The sequence below is a fragment of the Pristiophorus japonicus genome, chromosome 4 (assembly GCF_044704955.1).
Source record: "Pristiophorus japonicus isolate sPriJap1 chromosome 4, sPriJap1.hap1, whole genome shotgun sequence".
Classification (NCBI taxonomy): Eukaryota; Metazoa; Chordata; class Chondrichthyes; family Pristiophoridae; genus Pristiophorus; species Pristiophorus japonicus.
The window spans coordinates 108993958-109011868 of NC_091980.1; the positions used below are offsets into that span (position 1 = coordinate 108993958).

Sequence of the window (17911 nt, forward strand, 5' to 3'; positions counted from 1 at the left end):
AGATTCACTTGAGAGTGATGCTTGACACTCCATGGAGGCAGCCATTCTCTCCATGACAGACATTCTTGCAATTCCCTGCACCACCAATCCACCAGCAATCGAGTTGGAATTCTCCATCCTCTCTGCTGTTGTGGAAAGTGTGCTTTGCACGTCTTTCAGTACCTGCCTAAGTTGCTGATATATCTCTAGTATCTCCTTCTCAACAATAGCCCCTGGGGTTCAGCATCTGTGCCCAGTTGAGCAGAACTTGGAGAGGCTTGTGCCCCTGATGTCGACTCTACACAGCTGTCCCTGCTGCCAGTGTCTGCTCATGCTCACTTGTGAGTTGTGAATCACCAGGTGAAAACCCAACTGTCTAACTAGACCCACCGAAGTGCGAGTATCTGTGCTGGTGCGTGGCTGTATGTCCTGCGATGGTGCACCCTCGAAGGAATTAGGTCCTCTGAAAAATCTTCCTCATGCATGTCCAGCGACACTTCTTGTATGCATGAAATTCCTGGAAGACAAAAGAAAGGGAAATGAGTTGGTGTTACAAAGTTACGATCTTGACAATCACCATACTCAGTCTTCTCATGCAAAAACAAAATATTGCGGATGCTGGAATTCAGAAATAAAAACATAAAATACTGGAAATACTCAACATTTCAGGCAGCATTTCAGGAGAGAGAAACAAAGTTAACGTTTAAAAGGACAAAGGGTGTTAAAAAACCAAGCCTGAAGGCTTTGTGTCTTAATGCAAGGAGTATCCACAATAAGGTGGATGAATTAACTGTGCAAATAGATGTTAACAAATATGATGTGATTGGGATTACGGAGACGTGGCTCCAGGATGATCAGGGCTGGGAACTCAACATCCAGGGGTATTCAACATTCAGGAAAGATAGAATAAAAGGAAAAGGAGGTGGGGTAGCATTTCTGGTTAAGGAGCAAATTAAGGCAATAGTTCGGAAGGACATTAGCTTGGATGATGTGGAATTTATATGGGTAGAGCTGCAGAATACCAAAGGGCAAAAAACGTTAGTGGGTGTTGTGTACAGACCTCCAAACAGTAGTAGTGATGTTGGGGAGGGCATCAAACATGAAATTAGGGGTGCGTGCAATAAAGGTGCAGCAGTTATAATGGGTGACTTTAATATGCACATAGATTGGGTTAACCAAACTGGAAGCAATACGGTGGAGGAGGATTTCCTGGAGTGCATAAGGGATGGTTTTTTAGACCAATATGTCAAGGAACCAACTAGGGGGGAGGCCATCTTAGACTGGGTGTTGTGTAATGAGAGAGGATTAATTAGCAATCTCGTTGTGCGAGGCCCCTTGGGGAAGAGTGACCATAATATGGTGGAATTCTGCATTAGGATGGAGAATGAAACAGTTAATTCAGAGACCATGGTCCAGAACTTAAAGAAGGGTAACTTTGAAGGTATGAGGCGTGAATTGGCTAGAATAGATTGGCGAATGATACTGAAGGGGTTGACTGTGGATGGGCAATGGCAGACATTTAGAGACCGCATGGATGAACTACAACAATTGTACATTCCTGTCTGGCATAAAAATAAAAAAGGGAAGGTGGCTCAACCGTGGCTATCAAGGAAAATCAGGGATAGCATTAAAGCCAAGGAAGTGGCATACAAATTGGCCAGAAATAGCAGCGAACCCGGGGACTGGGAGAAATTTAGAACTCAGCAGAGGAGGACAAAGGATTTGATTAGGGCAGGGAAAATGGAGTACGAGAAGAAGCTTGCTGGGAACATTAAGACGGATTGCAAAAGTTTCTATAGATATGTAAAGAGAAAAAGGTTAGTAAAGACAAATGTAGGTCCCCTGCAGTCAGAATCAGGGGAAGTCATAACGGGGAACAAAGAAATGGCGGACAATTGAACAAGTACTTTGGTTCGGTATTCACTGAGGAGGACACAAACAACCTTCCGGATATAAAAGGGGTCGGAGGGTCCAGTAAGGAGGAGGAACTGAGGGAAATCCTTATTAGTCGGGAAATTGTGTTGGGGAAATTGATGGGATTGAAGGCCGATAAATCCCCAGGGCCTGATGGACTGCATCCCAGAGTACTTAAGGAAGTGGCCTTGGAAATAGTGGATGCATTGACAGTCATTTTCCAACATTCCATTGACTCTGGATCAGTTCCTATGGAGTGGAGGGTAGCCAATGTAACCCCACTTTTTAAAAAAGGAGGGAGAGAGAAAACAGGGAATTATAGACCGGTCAGCCTGACATCGGTCGTGGGTAAAATGATGGAATCAATTATTAAGGATGTCATAGCAGTGCATTTGGAAAGAGGTAATATGATAGGTCCAAGTCAGCATGGATTTGTGAAAGGGAAATCATGCTTGACAAATCTTCTGGAATTTTTTGAGGATGTTTCCAGTAGAGTGGACAAGGGAGAACCAGTTGATGTGGTATATTTGGACTTTCAGAAGGCTTTCGACAAGGTCCCACACAAGAGATTAATGTGCAAAGTTAAAGCACATGGGATTGGGGGTAGTGTGCTGACATGGATTGAGAACTAGTTGTCAGACAGGAAGCAAAGAGTAGGAGTAAATGGGTACTTTTCAGAATGGCAGGCAGTGACTAGTGGGGTACCGCAAGGTTCTGTGCTGGGGCCCCAGCTGTTTACACTGTACATTAATGATTTAGACGAGGGGATTAAATGTAGTATCTCCAAATTTGCGGATGACACTAAGTTGGGTGGCAGTGTGAGCTGCGAGGAGGATGCTATGAGGCTGCAGAGCGACTTGGATAGGTTAGGTGAGTGGGCAAATGCATGGCAGATGAAGTATAATGTGGATAAATGTGAGGTTATCCACTTTGGTGGTAAAAACAGAGAGACAGACTATTATCTGAATGGTGACAGATTAGGAAAAGGGGAGGTGCAAAGAGACCTGGGTGTCATGGTACATCAGTCATTGAAGGTTGGCATGCAGGTACAGCAGGCGGTTAAGAAAGCAAATGGCATGTTGGCCTTCATAGCAAGGGGATTTGAGTACAGGGGCAGGGAGGTGTTGCTACAATTGTACAGGGCCTTGGTGAGGCCACACCTGGAGTATTGTGTACAGTTTTGGTCTCCTAACCTGAGGAACGACATTCTTGCTATTGAGGGAGTGCAGCGAAGGTTCACCAGACTGATTCCCGGGATGGCGGGACTGACCTATCAAGAAAGACTGGATCAACTGGGCTTGTATTCACTGGAGTTCAGAAGAATGAGAGGGGACCTCATAGAAACGTTTAAAATTCTGACGGGGTTAGACAGGTTAGATGCAGGAAGAATGTTCCCAATGTTGGGGAAGTCCAGAACCAGGGGACACAGTCTAAGGATAAGGGGGAAGCCATTTAGGACCGAGATGAGGCGGAATTTCTTCACCCAGAGAGTGGTGAACCTGTGGAATTCTCTACCACAGAAAGTTGTTGAGGCCAATTCACTAAATATATTCAAAAAGGAGTTAGATGAAGTCCTTACTACTAGGGGAATCAAGGGGTATGGTGAGAAAGCAGGAATGGGGTACTGAAGTTGCATGTTCAGGCATGAACTCATTGAATGGCGGTGCCGGCTAGAAGGGCCGAATGGCCTACTCCTGCACCTATTTTCTATGTTTCAATGTTTCTATGTTTAGGTCAATGGAATTTCATCAGAATGTTCTGATGAAAGGCATCGATGGAATATGTTTTGGAAAACTCATGTTTCATGTGGTTAGTGCTCCAAAATATTACGGTTTTTAAATAGTTTCAACTGTCCATTTAGTTTTACTTGTAAGAAATATCACTTTGCTCTCTCTGTTTTGCTATTTTCTGATGTTACTTACAACATGAAAAACATTTAAAAATATAGGAGCAGAAAATTTGTGCTCTGCTACTTGTCACTTACACTGGGATCACACTGGATGTGTCCTCCAGTGTGATCTTGCTGAAGTTTGCAGGGTCAGTGAGAAGATATCTCACTTTCATGGGGTCACTACTGGTACATCTCAGGCACCTACCTGCCACATGCTGTTGGAAGCTAGCAGTCTGGCAGCCACCAGGCCCTCATCTGACTCGACGTATCGGCCCGTCATCTTACTGACATGTTTGATCCCAGGCAAGTCGAAATTTCCAGCATAAGGAGTACTAATTTCCAGCCCCCCAGCTCTGCCTCCTCTCGCTTGGCTGGCCCTTAAAAAACCAATCAGGAATTCCCAAATTAGACCAAGACCTGGTAAATCCAGATCCTGGCATTTCTCTGAGCCATTCCACTGAAGTTATGATGGGCGGTCTGGTGGACCGGCCGAGGAAGTTCTGCCTCATAATATCTGTTAGTAGCAATATCGTAGATTTTGTAGTCGTTCAATAGGTGAGGTGTTTCCTTCCCTTCATATCTGTCAAAAGCAAACTAAGAATGGGCATTTTATTAGTGAGTCTTAGGCTGAGATGCCTCGCTTGGTGAAAAGAGCTAAAGGTCGCTGGCAATTATCTGTCCTGGGTAAAGGAGAATCATAACAGCTTCAGTTAATTGATTTCTCAAGTAGACAGGAGCTGCTCTTAATTTTGCAGTTTCATTATCCATAGTATGTGGGGAATATTTTTTATAACTTAAAAATTAGTCATCTCTTGTTTTTTTTTAATATAATCTATGCTCTTGGGAGGAAAATTAACAAATCCATTGGGTGTGCATTAATTACATTTACAAGCAAACTACATGCATGTTACTTCCGAAGGCATTAAATAGGTTCCAAAATAGCCTAGCAGTTCCAACTTTTAAAAATCATTCCTGAGGTATCTGGGCAACAGTTGCTATGGTGTTTTAGAAGCTCAGCAAGAAGAAGCTTGAAAGAGAATGTTAATGGATTAATTACGCGGATAGAGTTTTGGCTTTTATTTCCTACAAGGGCTGATAAAACGCCATGCAGTAGAGAAAACTGAAAACTTAACAAAATGGGATAAAATTAGGGCTAAGGAAAAGGCTGAGACAACATTGCTTTGGTCACTAAGTAGGATAAAACAACACAGTTATTCCTTCTATCCTGCTACATAAGGTGAATTCCCCATTACCCATAAATATAGCTGGGGTCTTAACGAGATATTTTCTCTGAAAGTTTTCAATGCTTGCCTTTTTCTCTCTGTTAATTTCCTTTACATATACCTACATAATTATACAAGCAACTCTCGATTATCCATACACGGATCCAACGAAAAACCGTTGTAACGAGATTTAAAATTCTGTTGCTAACAAGTGAAAAGACAGTCCCAAATAATTTGGAAAAATCTCCTTCCAAACACTGTGCTCATTTGTATTTGCTCATTCTCTCTCTCACACACACTCTCTCTCAGTCACCATAAAAATCACCCTCCTCTGCCTTTGCTTTGCTGGTGTGTGTGTGCGCTGCTGCAGCCGTTGTCTCTCGTGGCCGCCGCTGACGTTGGGAACAGGGGCAGTGCCGGCACCGGGTTCCAGGCACAGAACCTGTACATGCATGCTGGTAATGTCCATCTTTTGTTACTGTTTGTAACTAATTGTATTGATTCATTAAAGTTTTAACTTATAAATGTAAACTCGCCCTTACGATTGTATTTATTCATTAAAGTTTTAACTTTAAAATGTAGACTCACCCTAACGGAAAAATCGTTTACCCAGAATAGCCCAATCCCCGAGGGACCCGGATAATCGAGGGTTGCCTGTATTCTAATTATAAAGATTCTTATGGTTTGGATGATGAGGTAAAATAAAACTCTAAGAGCTAAAATAAATGCAATGTACTGTAATTCACTCTATGATCTTTAACATGACAATTAAGTTGAGAGAACTTTTACTGCACTTTATCAGTCTGGCATTTAGCACCAAGAACCTAGCATTGCGCACTCTGCCCGGGGAGACAAGCATTTTAAGTGTTTTGTGCAGATTTTAGTGAAATAAATCATAAAATAAAGGTACAAACTGCATATTAAATGAATCTATGTAAGGGTTTCAAATGTAAGTCAGTAAGTACCTTCGAAATATGTTTACAAGTCAACAGCTTTTTAAACTATATGAAAATAACAAGGCATTTAGTAATGATAGGGAAGATTTCCTGCTTGTAATTCATAGCAAAATTTTCAATGTGTGCAAGAAGAACATGTTTACGATTTTGCAATGAATAGCAAACAGAAGAACATTTCCCCTGGTGTGTTTGTAATTTGTTTTTCTGCAGGAATACCCACAAATAATCAGAAATAATCGAGGTAAAATTCAATTTCATGGGGGTGCAAAATGGGCAGCAGTGGATCAGCCACCCATTAAACACTCACTCGATTTTACTTTCCATTGACTTCACTAGAAAGAAAAATCAAGAAGGGTATATAACGGGCAACCGATTCACTATTGCCTGTTTTATACCCCACCCCAGCTCCCACCCCCGGACACAAGTTGAATTTTACCCCCAATGACTTTTGAGCACAAAATGTTTTTGCGAATATTACTTACAAGTTCACATCTAGTCAATGTTAATCAATTCACTGGTGTAGTCATTGCACTCGAGTTAATTTATTTTTGAATTTATACTTAAGGACATTAGAAATTATGAAACAAGAAATTACCTTCAGGTTCAGTAAGCATCTCCCCTCCAGATACTTGTGGTCAGAGAATCCTTTAGCCCTCTGTGTCTTGACCTCGACTCCTGAGCCCACTGAAGTATCCGGGGTCAGGATGCTTTAAATATTTTTGGAGCATGCTTGGGCCAGTAACGACGAATCTTGGATGAAGTGCAGGTCAAGCTCTGCGTTGTATCAGTCCCTCTTGTAAGAGGGCCAATCAAATAAAATTGGAACATGCAATTGTGGGGTATTTAGTCCATGAACCCAGTGGCACCTACTACCATGCCTACAATGACACAGATGCTGTTTCTTCCTGATGTCTAGACTGCCTAGTAGAAAAGAGGCAGGAGTCACGGGAATTTTGGTGAGGGAGGCAATCATGAGCAAAGACCTCAGGACATCCCAAAGGATTTTACAGCCAATGAAGTACTTTTGAAGTGTAGTCACTGTTGTAATGTAGGAAATGTGGCAGCCAATTTGCGCACAGCAAGGTCCCACAAACAGCAATGTGATAATGATCAGATATTGGCCCGGATTTTGCGGTCAGCAATGAAGTGATGGCGCTTGCCACTGACCTTGAAGAAAGCTGCCCATAAAGCACTATTTTGCTTATTTGTTGTTCAGCAAACATATAGATATGGAATAAATAAAAGGTTAAATAAATGGCAGGTCATTGACATCAGAAGTACCCTCAGTATAAACTCCTTGCAAAGTTTGGTGGGTGCGTAGACTCATAGAAATTACAGCACAGGAAGCTACCATTTTGGCCCATCATGCTATTGCTACTGCTAATTTATCAATTGAAGCTATCTGCTATAATCAATTTTTCTGTCCTTTACCAATATCCGCATATAATTATTTTCCAAATATCTATCCAAATCCATTTGAAATATTATAGTCTTTCTCTCAATAACTACTGTGATAAAGCAATCTATGTACTAATGACCCTTTATGTAATTTTTTTTTAAATTTCCTCTTTTGTTCTTCTAGTGATAACCCTCCATCTATGCTCCTTGCTACTGATTTGCGAATCCAAAACTCGGTCAGGTCCACCCTAAAACTTACCTGTTCCAATGAGAAAAGCCACAGGGGCTGAGCTTACCGCCGGTTTGCGGCGGCCATACGGCGGAATCCAATGGCCACCGATTTCTGGTCGAATGGCTGCCACAAGCTAAATTAAGCAAGGGTGTTTTTCTGGCAGTCCCCACTTCCACCCCACCGCTGCTGAGCGGCTGTAAGTGCATCGCCGGGAGGACCCTTCACCTACGTCCAAAATCGAATCTCCACCGAGCGGTGCTCCCGACAGCTTTCTCTTCTATTCTCACTGCGTGGTGACCATTAAAGGTGAGGGCCCACTGCCGTGGATGCCATTTAATTCTTTTTGCCGGCCGACTTCCATGTCGGCCGGACTATTGTGCTCCTAGGTTCGGGCAGGATGCCAACAGGCAGCTTGGCACCCCCTCTTGGGTACCAGGCTGCTGGCCCGGCCGAAACCCTCTTTGGTGGGCCAGTGACCAATCCTAAATAATGGCTGATTACCTCCCCTTTAAAGCAGGGGAGAAACGAGGTGACGCAGATGCGCAATTACGTCACCACCGCTCTGCTGCTGAGTGACAGTGGTGGAGAATCCGTCCGCCTCCACTTCCGCCCCTCATCAGCACTTACTGCCACACGTCTGCTCGGACAAAAACGACGAAGAGCTGAATATTGATCAGGAGTTGACCTCTTCTGAGACGGCGGTAAAAACACTTAAAAAATCGTAAATGCGGCAGCTTTGTGGCGGGCCTGAATTTCGGCCCCCCAGTGTTTTAAACCTTTTTTCATAGCTAAACTCTCTCATTCCCAGTATCTTTCTATGGAATGTCCATTGGACTAAATATTCTTTCTATAATGGGGTGCACAGAACTGCATTTTTTAATTTATTCACAGGATGTGGGCGTCGCCAGCATTTATTGTCCATCTTTAATTGCCCTCGAGATGGTGGTTGTGAGCCGCCTTCTTGAATTCAACTGAGTGGCTTGCTAGGCCATTTCAGAGGGCAGTTAAGAGTTAACCACATTGCTGCGGGTCTGGAGTCAGGTACAGGCCAGACCGGGTAAAGCACAGTCGTGAACCAGATGGGTTTTTACAAAAATCTTGTAGTTTTGTGGTCACTATTACTGATACTAGCGTTTTATTCCAGATTTATTTAATTAGTTGAATTTAAATACCCCAGCTGCTGTGGTGGGGCTCATGTCTTTGGATCATTACTCCAAACATCTGATTACTAGTCCAGCAACAAACACCATGCTACCGTACCCCCAAATACACCAATTGTAGCCTGAGCAATGTCTTATGGATATTGAACATCACTCCCTTGCTTTTATATTCAATGTCTGCCTTCTTAATAGTGTTTTCTACCTACACTCCCACCCACCTTCAAAAGGGAAGGAAAGTTGTTATTTATTCCCCTCCCAGTATTTGCACAGGTAGCTATGTTCAATTAATGTTACTGATGTTGCAGGAAGGGAAGTGTATGCTGGTAACCATGGTAATCTATACCATGATATTCTGGTAATCATGATATTCTCTACCAGGGATAAAACAGAATGATGGAATTCAAAAAAACCTGATTGAATTTCCTGCTTTTCCCCAGTGCACTTGACATATATACTTCTAGGGAGTCCTGTAAATCTTTTTAGGGAAATGTTGTGTTAGATATTTGCTGTAATAAGATTCAGCATAAACACCTTGGATGCAGAGAAAAAAATACAGCCTTGTGTTTTACTTAATGCACCCGGTTCAGTACACTTGAGTTTCTTGAGTATTTTTTTCGTGGAGCCTCAACTTCAGTTCACTGGATTTATGCTATCTTCCTTGATTAATAAGACCTAATAATCTAAGCCTGTGAAAATCTCCATCTACATTATTAATTACAATTTTTTAATAGTTTTTTGGAGGTGAGCTTGAGTCAAATGTTTAATAACTTGCTCCCTAATGGTTCTCCCTGTTATTCATATATGACTTACAATTAAAAATATCTCTTGGTAGATTTGTTGTGAATGCCTCCTGGCTGCTGAAACTGATAAAGAATTTAATGTCTCCCCCATTGTGATTTTAAACAACCTGGTATTCTAACGGTTACAAATTCATTTCCACGGTTACTACAACAAAAAATAATATATTGTGTACTGCATAACACATAAGTTGAATAGCACCACACCTACTTTAAATAATTAAAACTAAACGGCTTTTATTTAAATTGGAAGATATCAATAAACTATAGTAGAATGTTACTGTAGAATATAAGTATGTATTGGACACCAAGATGTGTGCCACAATACTCAAAATCATTGAGTTTGAATCATAAGCAGCATACCTGTGTGAAAAAATGTCCCTGTAAGGGCTGCCATCTTGAAGAGCAATGCCATAACCTTTATCGGCTTTAGAATTCCTTGCTGTGACAAAGGCGCAGTCAGGCTCATTCTCTACAACATATTCTAGTGCTGCAACATCCCAGATGAATGCATAATTTCCAGATTTTACCTTAAAATATGAAAGTGTGTTACTACGTGGCTTACCCAAACACTAGTTCTATATTTCGTCTTTAAAAACATATGCAACACAAAAGTATTAGCTGAACTAACCAATATCTTTTTATCACATACAAATATATTACAGTAAACTGGTCCTCGTATTTTGACTTCTGTGTTTAAAATTTAAAGTTCAGAACTAATTTTCAAATTAGACTAATGAAAAAGTATATGAACTGATATAGACGGAATGTCATTTACATACTTTTAAAGAGTTTACAATAAATAGTGCATCAAGTGTGTGATGATACATCTTCATTTCCTTACATTTTTACATTTACAATCCACATATATGAGTAATACTGGCATATGTCAATAACAACACTTAAGGGGGTAGAAATTGCCCTCCGTCGGAAACGGGGTGCACTTACCATTTTTGAAGTGTTTTGAAGCAGCCTATCCGGAGAAATTCAGCTACTCGGGTTTTTTTTCCAACAGGGCGGAAGTGGATCATCATGGGGGCGGAGGTGGGAGCAGAGCGGAGTGGGTGTCACTAGTGGGAGGAAGTGGGGGTGCCAGGCAGTCTATTGGCAGCCCGGCTGAACCCGGGGGCATAATTGTCGGATCGACCTGGCAGACGGCCGCCAACATTAAATAACATGGCGGCCGCGGCAGTGCGCCCTCCCCTTTATGAGTGGCTGTGCCACCATTTCAAAGAGATGGCACCTACAGCAAAAGCTGTCGAGGTACCAGCTTGCGGTGGCACCTCTCCGTAGGGGCAATTTCAGGTAAGGGGCAATTTCACGAGGGGATCCCCGCCAGACGGTGAGGGGTTGGTGTGTGCACGCCGTGGCGGGAAAACGGGCAGAGCGGTCCCAGACATCGCTCCTCCTGAGTAAGGGCTATTTCTAAAATGGCAGCCTTATCGGGAGGGGCAATTATAGCCCAAGTTGTTACTAACTCCAGACTAATGAACATAGCAATACTATACCAGCTTTGATGTAAGTGACAAGAAATCAGATTCAAACACACTGTCTTCTTAAAGCAAAGGCAATACTGTTAATTCTGACTATAGTAATAGAATTAAGCCAGGCTCTGTAGATGTAAATAGCTGGTCTTATTTGCATTAATGAAGAGCTTTTCATCTGCTTTCCAAAACCCAGGAGGTGCTAGAGCAATCATAACTAGTTTTATAACAGTGGTTCCAGATGATCTTGAATGCCATTGAATACACACATTAAAACCATTGTTATTCTCTACAACAATGGCAAATGCTGCAGCGCGCCCTCCTGAATGTGGAAATAAACTAGTGGAAGCAACATAGGTTAGAGTCACACTATGCTTGTCCAGCAAAAATACTGCAATACAGGAAAATCTAGACTGTAATATTACATAAGTTAAGTAGACATATATGGGACAAATTTATTGTATAGACAATGTTTTGCAGAAATGATTTTTGAGCTGAATACTTTTGATTATTGAATTATTCATGAATGCTTTATTTGATATAGCACTGAGTTTGGAATTGTCTGATTTGACAGAGGTTATCAATACACCTATGGCACTGACTGATGATGTTTTTCTCTCCTTCCTCAAAATACACTTATTTTTCAGTTGAAGTGAACATACTCTGGGCCAATATTCCTAGCCCTATTGATTTAGGTGAAACCCATTTGTTCATAATATTTAATTGCTAACCCAAAAGCTGTCAGAATTTACACCAAAAAAAATTCTCCTTGTGCTATCTCCAAAAATAGTGGAAACCAATTATCCAGTCAGCATTTCATTGCCCCAGATAATTTTTATTTTAACATTCTACTTTGAAAATATCATCCATTCTCAAATATTTTTACAATCATTGATTGCCTGCTGTTTAGACTATTAATTCCATGATGAACAGCTCTTTTCCAGCCCCCTTCAAAATGCAGTCAACTAGCTTGATTCTGAAATGTCATTCAACTTACCCTGGGTAAACTCTAAACTACATTAACAACTTTATCTGAGACAAGTTATAAGAATAATCCAGGCTCTAACTCACTGTCTGGTTTGATTAAAGAAATAGGAGTGCTGCAGATTCTGACAAACTCTGTGGCTACACACACACTGACAGAGAAGACACATCCATTTGCTTCCCGAAAACTCATCAGAAACGGAACTAATTTTATAATACAGCTGGAATCCACATGATCCTGAACAGCATTAAAAACATGTGTACAATCAGTGCCTCACAGCCAAAACATCATACATAAAAACATAAGAACATAAGCAATATGAGCAGCAGTAGACCATTTGGCCCCTCGAGCCTGCTCCGCCATTCAATGCTGATCTGAAGTTGGTCTCAACTCCACTTCCCTGCCCGCTCCCCATAACCCTTGACACTCTTATCATTTAAAAATCTGTTTATCTTCGCCTTGAATATATTCAATGACCCAGCCTCCACAGCTCTCTGGGGAAGAGAATTCCAAAGATTCATGACCCTGAGAGAAGAAATTCCTTCTCATCTCCTTGTTAAATGGGTGACTCCTTATTCTGAAACGATGGCCTCTAGTTCGAGATTACCCTACGAAGGGAAACACCCTCTCTGCATCTACCCTGTCAAGCCCCCTCATAATCTTATCTGTTTCAATAGATCACCTCTGATTCTTCTAAACTCCAATGAATATAGGCCCAACTTACTCAACCTTTCTTCATGACAACCCTTTCATCTCATGAATTGTTATGTATTAGTGCTTGGGGGTCACCAGACACCAGAGGTCATCAGAGGCTGCAGTTGGAGGTCATCAAGCTGCGGCATGTGTGCTTGATCACTTATATATAAGCTGGGTGTCTTTGTCACGCAGGCACTCTTGGGCTGGAATAAAGATAGGTCAGGTTGCACCTGTATGAGTTTACAGTAACCAGACTCTTGAGTCATTACAATTGGCGACGAGGTAATTTAAGAACCTTCGCATGCACAATGGGCACGGTTGGAATCCTGGAGAGATTCGTGGAGGGCGAGGATTGGGCGGATTTTGTCGACCGCCTGAATCAGTATTTTGTGGCCAGCGGCATGGAGGCAGAGGTCTATGCAGTTAAGCGCAGGACAGTTCTCCTCACCGTTTGTGATCCGAAAATTTACGACCTCATGAAGAATCTTCTCTCGCCTGTACATCCGGTGGAAAAAGGGTACGAGGAATTGTGTACATTGGTGGGTAACCATCTGAAGCCACAAGAGGGGATCATCATATCACACTACCGTTTCTATATGCATGTTCGTGCTGAGGGTTAGGTCGTGTCAGGATTTGTCGCTGACCTGTGATGTCTTGCTGAACCGTGTAAGTTCAGGAACATGCTGGAAGACATGCTGCGTGATGTCTTCGTGATAGGCATCAGCTATGATGCGATCCCCAGGAAGTGGTTGGCTATAGAGATGCTGGATTTGAAAAAGGCCATCGCGACTGCCCAGGCATGCATGACGATGGATGATAATTTGAGGCAGATATCATCGACGAGTCGGAATTCCACGGCAAGTACTGTAAACAAGATGGTGTCATTTTTGGGCAGAGCTGCTTACACGAAACCTGCTGCTGCTCAGAGCCCGCCAACTGGTTCGAACCAGATTTCACCCTGTTGGCGTTATGTGGGCAATCATCGGCCTCATCAATGTTGGTTTAGTCAATACTCATGCAATGGATGTTCCAAAGTGGGGCATCTTCACAGGATGTGTCCACAATGGAGCAAGCGTGGTGCAGCTCACCACATGGTTGATGAGGACCAGTTCAGTGATGGCCCAGTTATGCAACCCGAGGAGGAAGTGAATGGACTATATTTGTTCTTGAGCAAGAGCCAGCCAATAGTCATTAATGTGAAGCTGAATGGCGTGCCCGTATCAATGGAGCAAGCCAGTCGATAATGAGCCAAAGGACATTCGACAAACTGTGGGACACTAAGGCTGCAAAACCGAAGCTAAGTCCAGTCAATGCCAAGTTGCATACTTACACTAAGGAACTCATACCGGTGCTCGGCAGTGCAGCAATCGAGGTATCATATGACGGTGTGGTTCACGAGCTACCATTATGGATCGTCCCAGGTAATGGTCCAACGCTGTTCGGCAGGAATTGGCTCGAGAAAATCAAGCTGAACTGGAATGATGTCAAGATGTTGTCCTCGGTGGATGATACTTCGTTTAGTATGCATGATACTAAGTATTGAAAAAGTTTCCTTCTTTGTTTGAACCGAGCATTGATAATTTTACGGGAGCCAAGGTGCAGATTCACCTGGACTCCAATGCAAGGCCTGTCTATCACAAAGCTTGGTCTGTTCCTTACATGATGAGGGAGAAGGTTGAAATTGAGCTTGACAGACTCCAGCATGAAGGGATCATATCACCGGTCGAGTTTAACGAGTGGGCTAGTCCCATTGTTCCTGTGTTGAAGAGTGATGGCATTATCAGGATTAGTGGAGACTACAAGGTTACGATTAATTGATTTTCGAAACTGAATCTGTATCCGTTACCGAGGGCTGATGACCTGTTTGCCATGCTAGCTGGTGGAAAGTCGTTCATGAAACTGGATTTGACGTCGGCCTATATGACCCAGGAGCTTGTTGACACTTCGAAGAAACTCACCTGCATCAACACCCATAAAGAACTGTTCGTCTTTTTGGGATTTGTTCAGCTGCAGCCATATTTCAGAGGAATATAGAGAGTTTACTGAAGTCCGTTCCTAGAACTGTCGTGTTTCAAGTTGATATTTTGGTCACAGGTCACGACACTGCTGAACATCTGAACAATCTTGAAGAAGTCCTACAATGTCTGGACAAAGTGGGACTCAGGCTGAAATGCTTGAAGTATCTATTCATGGCACCTGAAGTCGAATTCCTCGGGAGGAAGATTGCTGCTGATGGCATCAGGCCCACTGATTCAAAAACTGAGGCCATCAAAAATGCACCCAGGCGGAGCTGCGTTCATTCCTTGGGCTACTCAACGACTTTGGTAATTTCTTACCCAGATTGAGCACTTTACCAGAGCCACTGCATGTGTTACTAAAATAAAGTGACAACTGGATCTGGGGTGCATCTCAAGATAGAGCCTTTGAGAAAGCCAAGAATCTGCGATGTTCAAACAAGTTGTTTGTTCAGTATGATCCATGTAAGCGTCTTGTATTGGCCTATGATGCTTCATCATATGGGGTTGGTTGATACTCCAACAAGCAAATGAATCGGGCAAGCTACAGCCTGTTGCGTATGCTTCGAGAAGTCTGTCTAAAACGGAAAGAGCTTACAGTATGGTAGAGAAAGAAGCTTTGGCCTGTGTTTATGGGATAAACAAAATGCACCAGTACATGTTTGGTCTTCGTTTTGAACTAGAAACAGATCACAAGCCACTCATTTCATTGCTTGCAGAAAACAAAGGTATTAATACCAATGCAGCGTCCCGCATTCAAAGGTGGGTGTTGACATTGTCTGCCTATGATTATGTCATCTGTCATAGACCTGGTATTGAGAATTGTGCCGATGTACTGAGTCGTCTGTCCTTACCCACAACTGAGATGGAGACGCCTCAACCTGCAGATCTACTGTTAGTAATGGATGCTTTTGAGAGTGAAGGAACCCGTGTCACTGCTCAACACGTTAGGATCTGGATCAGCCATGACCCTATTTTATCAGTTGTGAAATGGTGCCTACTCAGTGGTGATTGGTCTGCCATACCTCTGGAGATGCGCGAGGGACCAAACCTTACAACCGTCGCAAAGATGAGCTGTCTATTCAGTCAGACTGTTTACTGTGGGGTAATCGTGTAATCATGCCTAAGAAAGGTCGAGAAAAATTTGTACTTTAACTTCATAGCACTCATCCTGGTATTGTCATGATGAAGTCTGTCATGTATTCAACCAGCATTGTAACCCATGTATAAACTGACATAGAAACATAGAAACATAGAAAATAGGTGCAGGAGTAGGCCATTCGGCCCTTCTAGCCTGCACCGCCATTCAATGAGTTCATGGCTGAACATTCAACTTCAGTACCCCATTCCTGCTTTCTCGCCATACCCCTTGATCCCCCTAGCAGTAAGGACCTCATCTAACTCCTTTTTGAATATATTTAGTGAATTGGCCTCAACAACTTTCTGTGGTAGAGAATTCCACAGGTTCACCACTCTCTGGGTGAAGAAGTTCCTCCGCATCTCGGTCCTAAATGGCTTACCCCTTATCCTTAGACTGTGACCCCTGGTTCTGGACTTCCCCAACATTGGGAACATTCTTCCTGCATCTAACCTGTCTAACCCCGTCAGAATTTTATATGTTTCTATGAGGTCCCCTCTCATTCTTCTGAACTCCAGTGAATACAAGCCCAGTTGATCCAGTCTTTCTTGATAGGTCAGTCCCGCCATCCCGGGAATCAGTCTGGTGAACCTTCGCTGCACTCCCTCAATAGCAAGAATGTCCTTCCTCAGGTTAGGAGACCAAAACTGTATACAATACTCCAGGTGTGGCCTCACCAATGCCCTGTACAACTGTAGGAACACCTCCCTGCCCCTGTACTCAAATCCCCTTGCTATGAAGGCCAACATGCCATTTGCTTTCTTAACCGCCTGCTGCACCTGCATGCCAACCTTCAATGACTGATGTACCATGACACCCAGGTCTCTTTGCACCTCCCCTTTTCCTAATCTGTCACCATTCAGATAATAGTCTGTCTCTCTGTTTTTACCACCAAAGTGGATAACCTCACATTTATCCACATTATACTTCATCTGCCATGCATTTGCCCACTCACCTAACCTATCCAAGTCGCTCTGCAGCCTCACAGCATCCTCCTCGCAGCTCACACTGCCACCCAACTTAGTGTCGTCCGCAAATTTGGAGATACTACATTTAATCCCCTCATCTAAATCATTAATGTACAGTGTAAACAGCTGGGGCCCCAGCACAGAACCTTGCGGTACCCCACTAGTCACTGCCTGCCATTCTGAAAAGTACCCATTTACTCCTACTCTTTGCTTCCTGTCTGACAACCAGTTCTCAATCCATGTCAGTACACTACCCCCAATCCCATGTGCTCTAACTTTGCACATCAATCTCTTGTGTGGGACCTTGTCGAACGCCTTCTGAAAGTCCAAATATACCACATCAACTGGTTCTCCCTTATCCACTCTACTGGAAACATCCTCAAAAAATTCCAGAAGATTTGTCAAGCATGATTTCCCTTTCACAAATCCATGCTGACTTGGACCTATCATGTCACCTCTTTCCAAATGCACTGCTATGACATCCTTAATAATTGATTCCATCATTTTACCCACTACCGATGTCAGGCTGACCGGTCTATAATTCCCTGTTTTCTCTCTCCCTCCTTTTTTAAAAAGTGGGGTTACATTGGCTACCCTCCACTCCATAGGAACTGATCCAGAGTCAATGGAATGTTGGAAAATGACTGTCAACGCATCCACTATTTCCAAGGCCACCTCCTTAAGTACTCTGGGATGCAGTCCATCAGGCCCTGGGGATTTATCGGCCTTCAATCCCATCAATTTCCCCAACACAATTTCCCGGCTAATAAGGATTTCCCTCAGTTCCTCCTCCTTACTAGACCCCCCGACCCCTTTTATAACCGGAAGGTTGTTCGTGTCCTCCTTCGTGAATACCGAACCAAAGTACTTGTTCAATTGGTCCGCCATTTCTTTGTTCCCCGTTATGACTTCCCCTGATTCTGACTGCAGGGGACCTACATTTGTCTTTACTAACCTTTTTCTCTTTACATATCTATAGAAACTTTTGCAATCCGTCTTAATGTTCCCTGCAAGCTTCTTCTCATACTCCATTTTCCCTGCCCTAATCAAACCCTTTGTCCTCCTCTGCTGAGTT

The 17911-nt window shown here is 43.0% G+C and overlaps 1 protein-coding gene across 1 annotated transcript in view; it reads right to left on the bottom strand.

Moving 5' to 3' along the window:
- Positions 1-17911, bottom strand: part of LOC139262477 (glutamate receptor ionotropic, delta-2-like) — a 644533-nt gene that overhangs the window by 21736 nt on the left and 604886 nt on the right. Inside the window, exon 14 of the mRNA XM_070877660.1 lies at positions 9914-10080. Coding sequence (XP_070733761.1) covers positions 9914-10080 — 167 coding nt within the window. The remainder of the gene's footprint in view (positions 1-9913; positions 10081-17911) is intronic.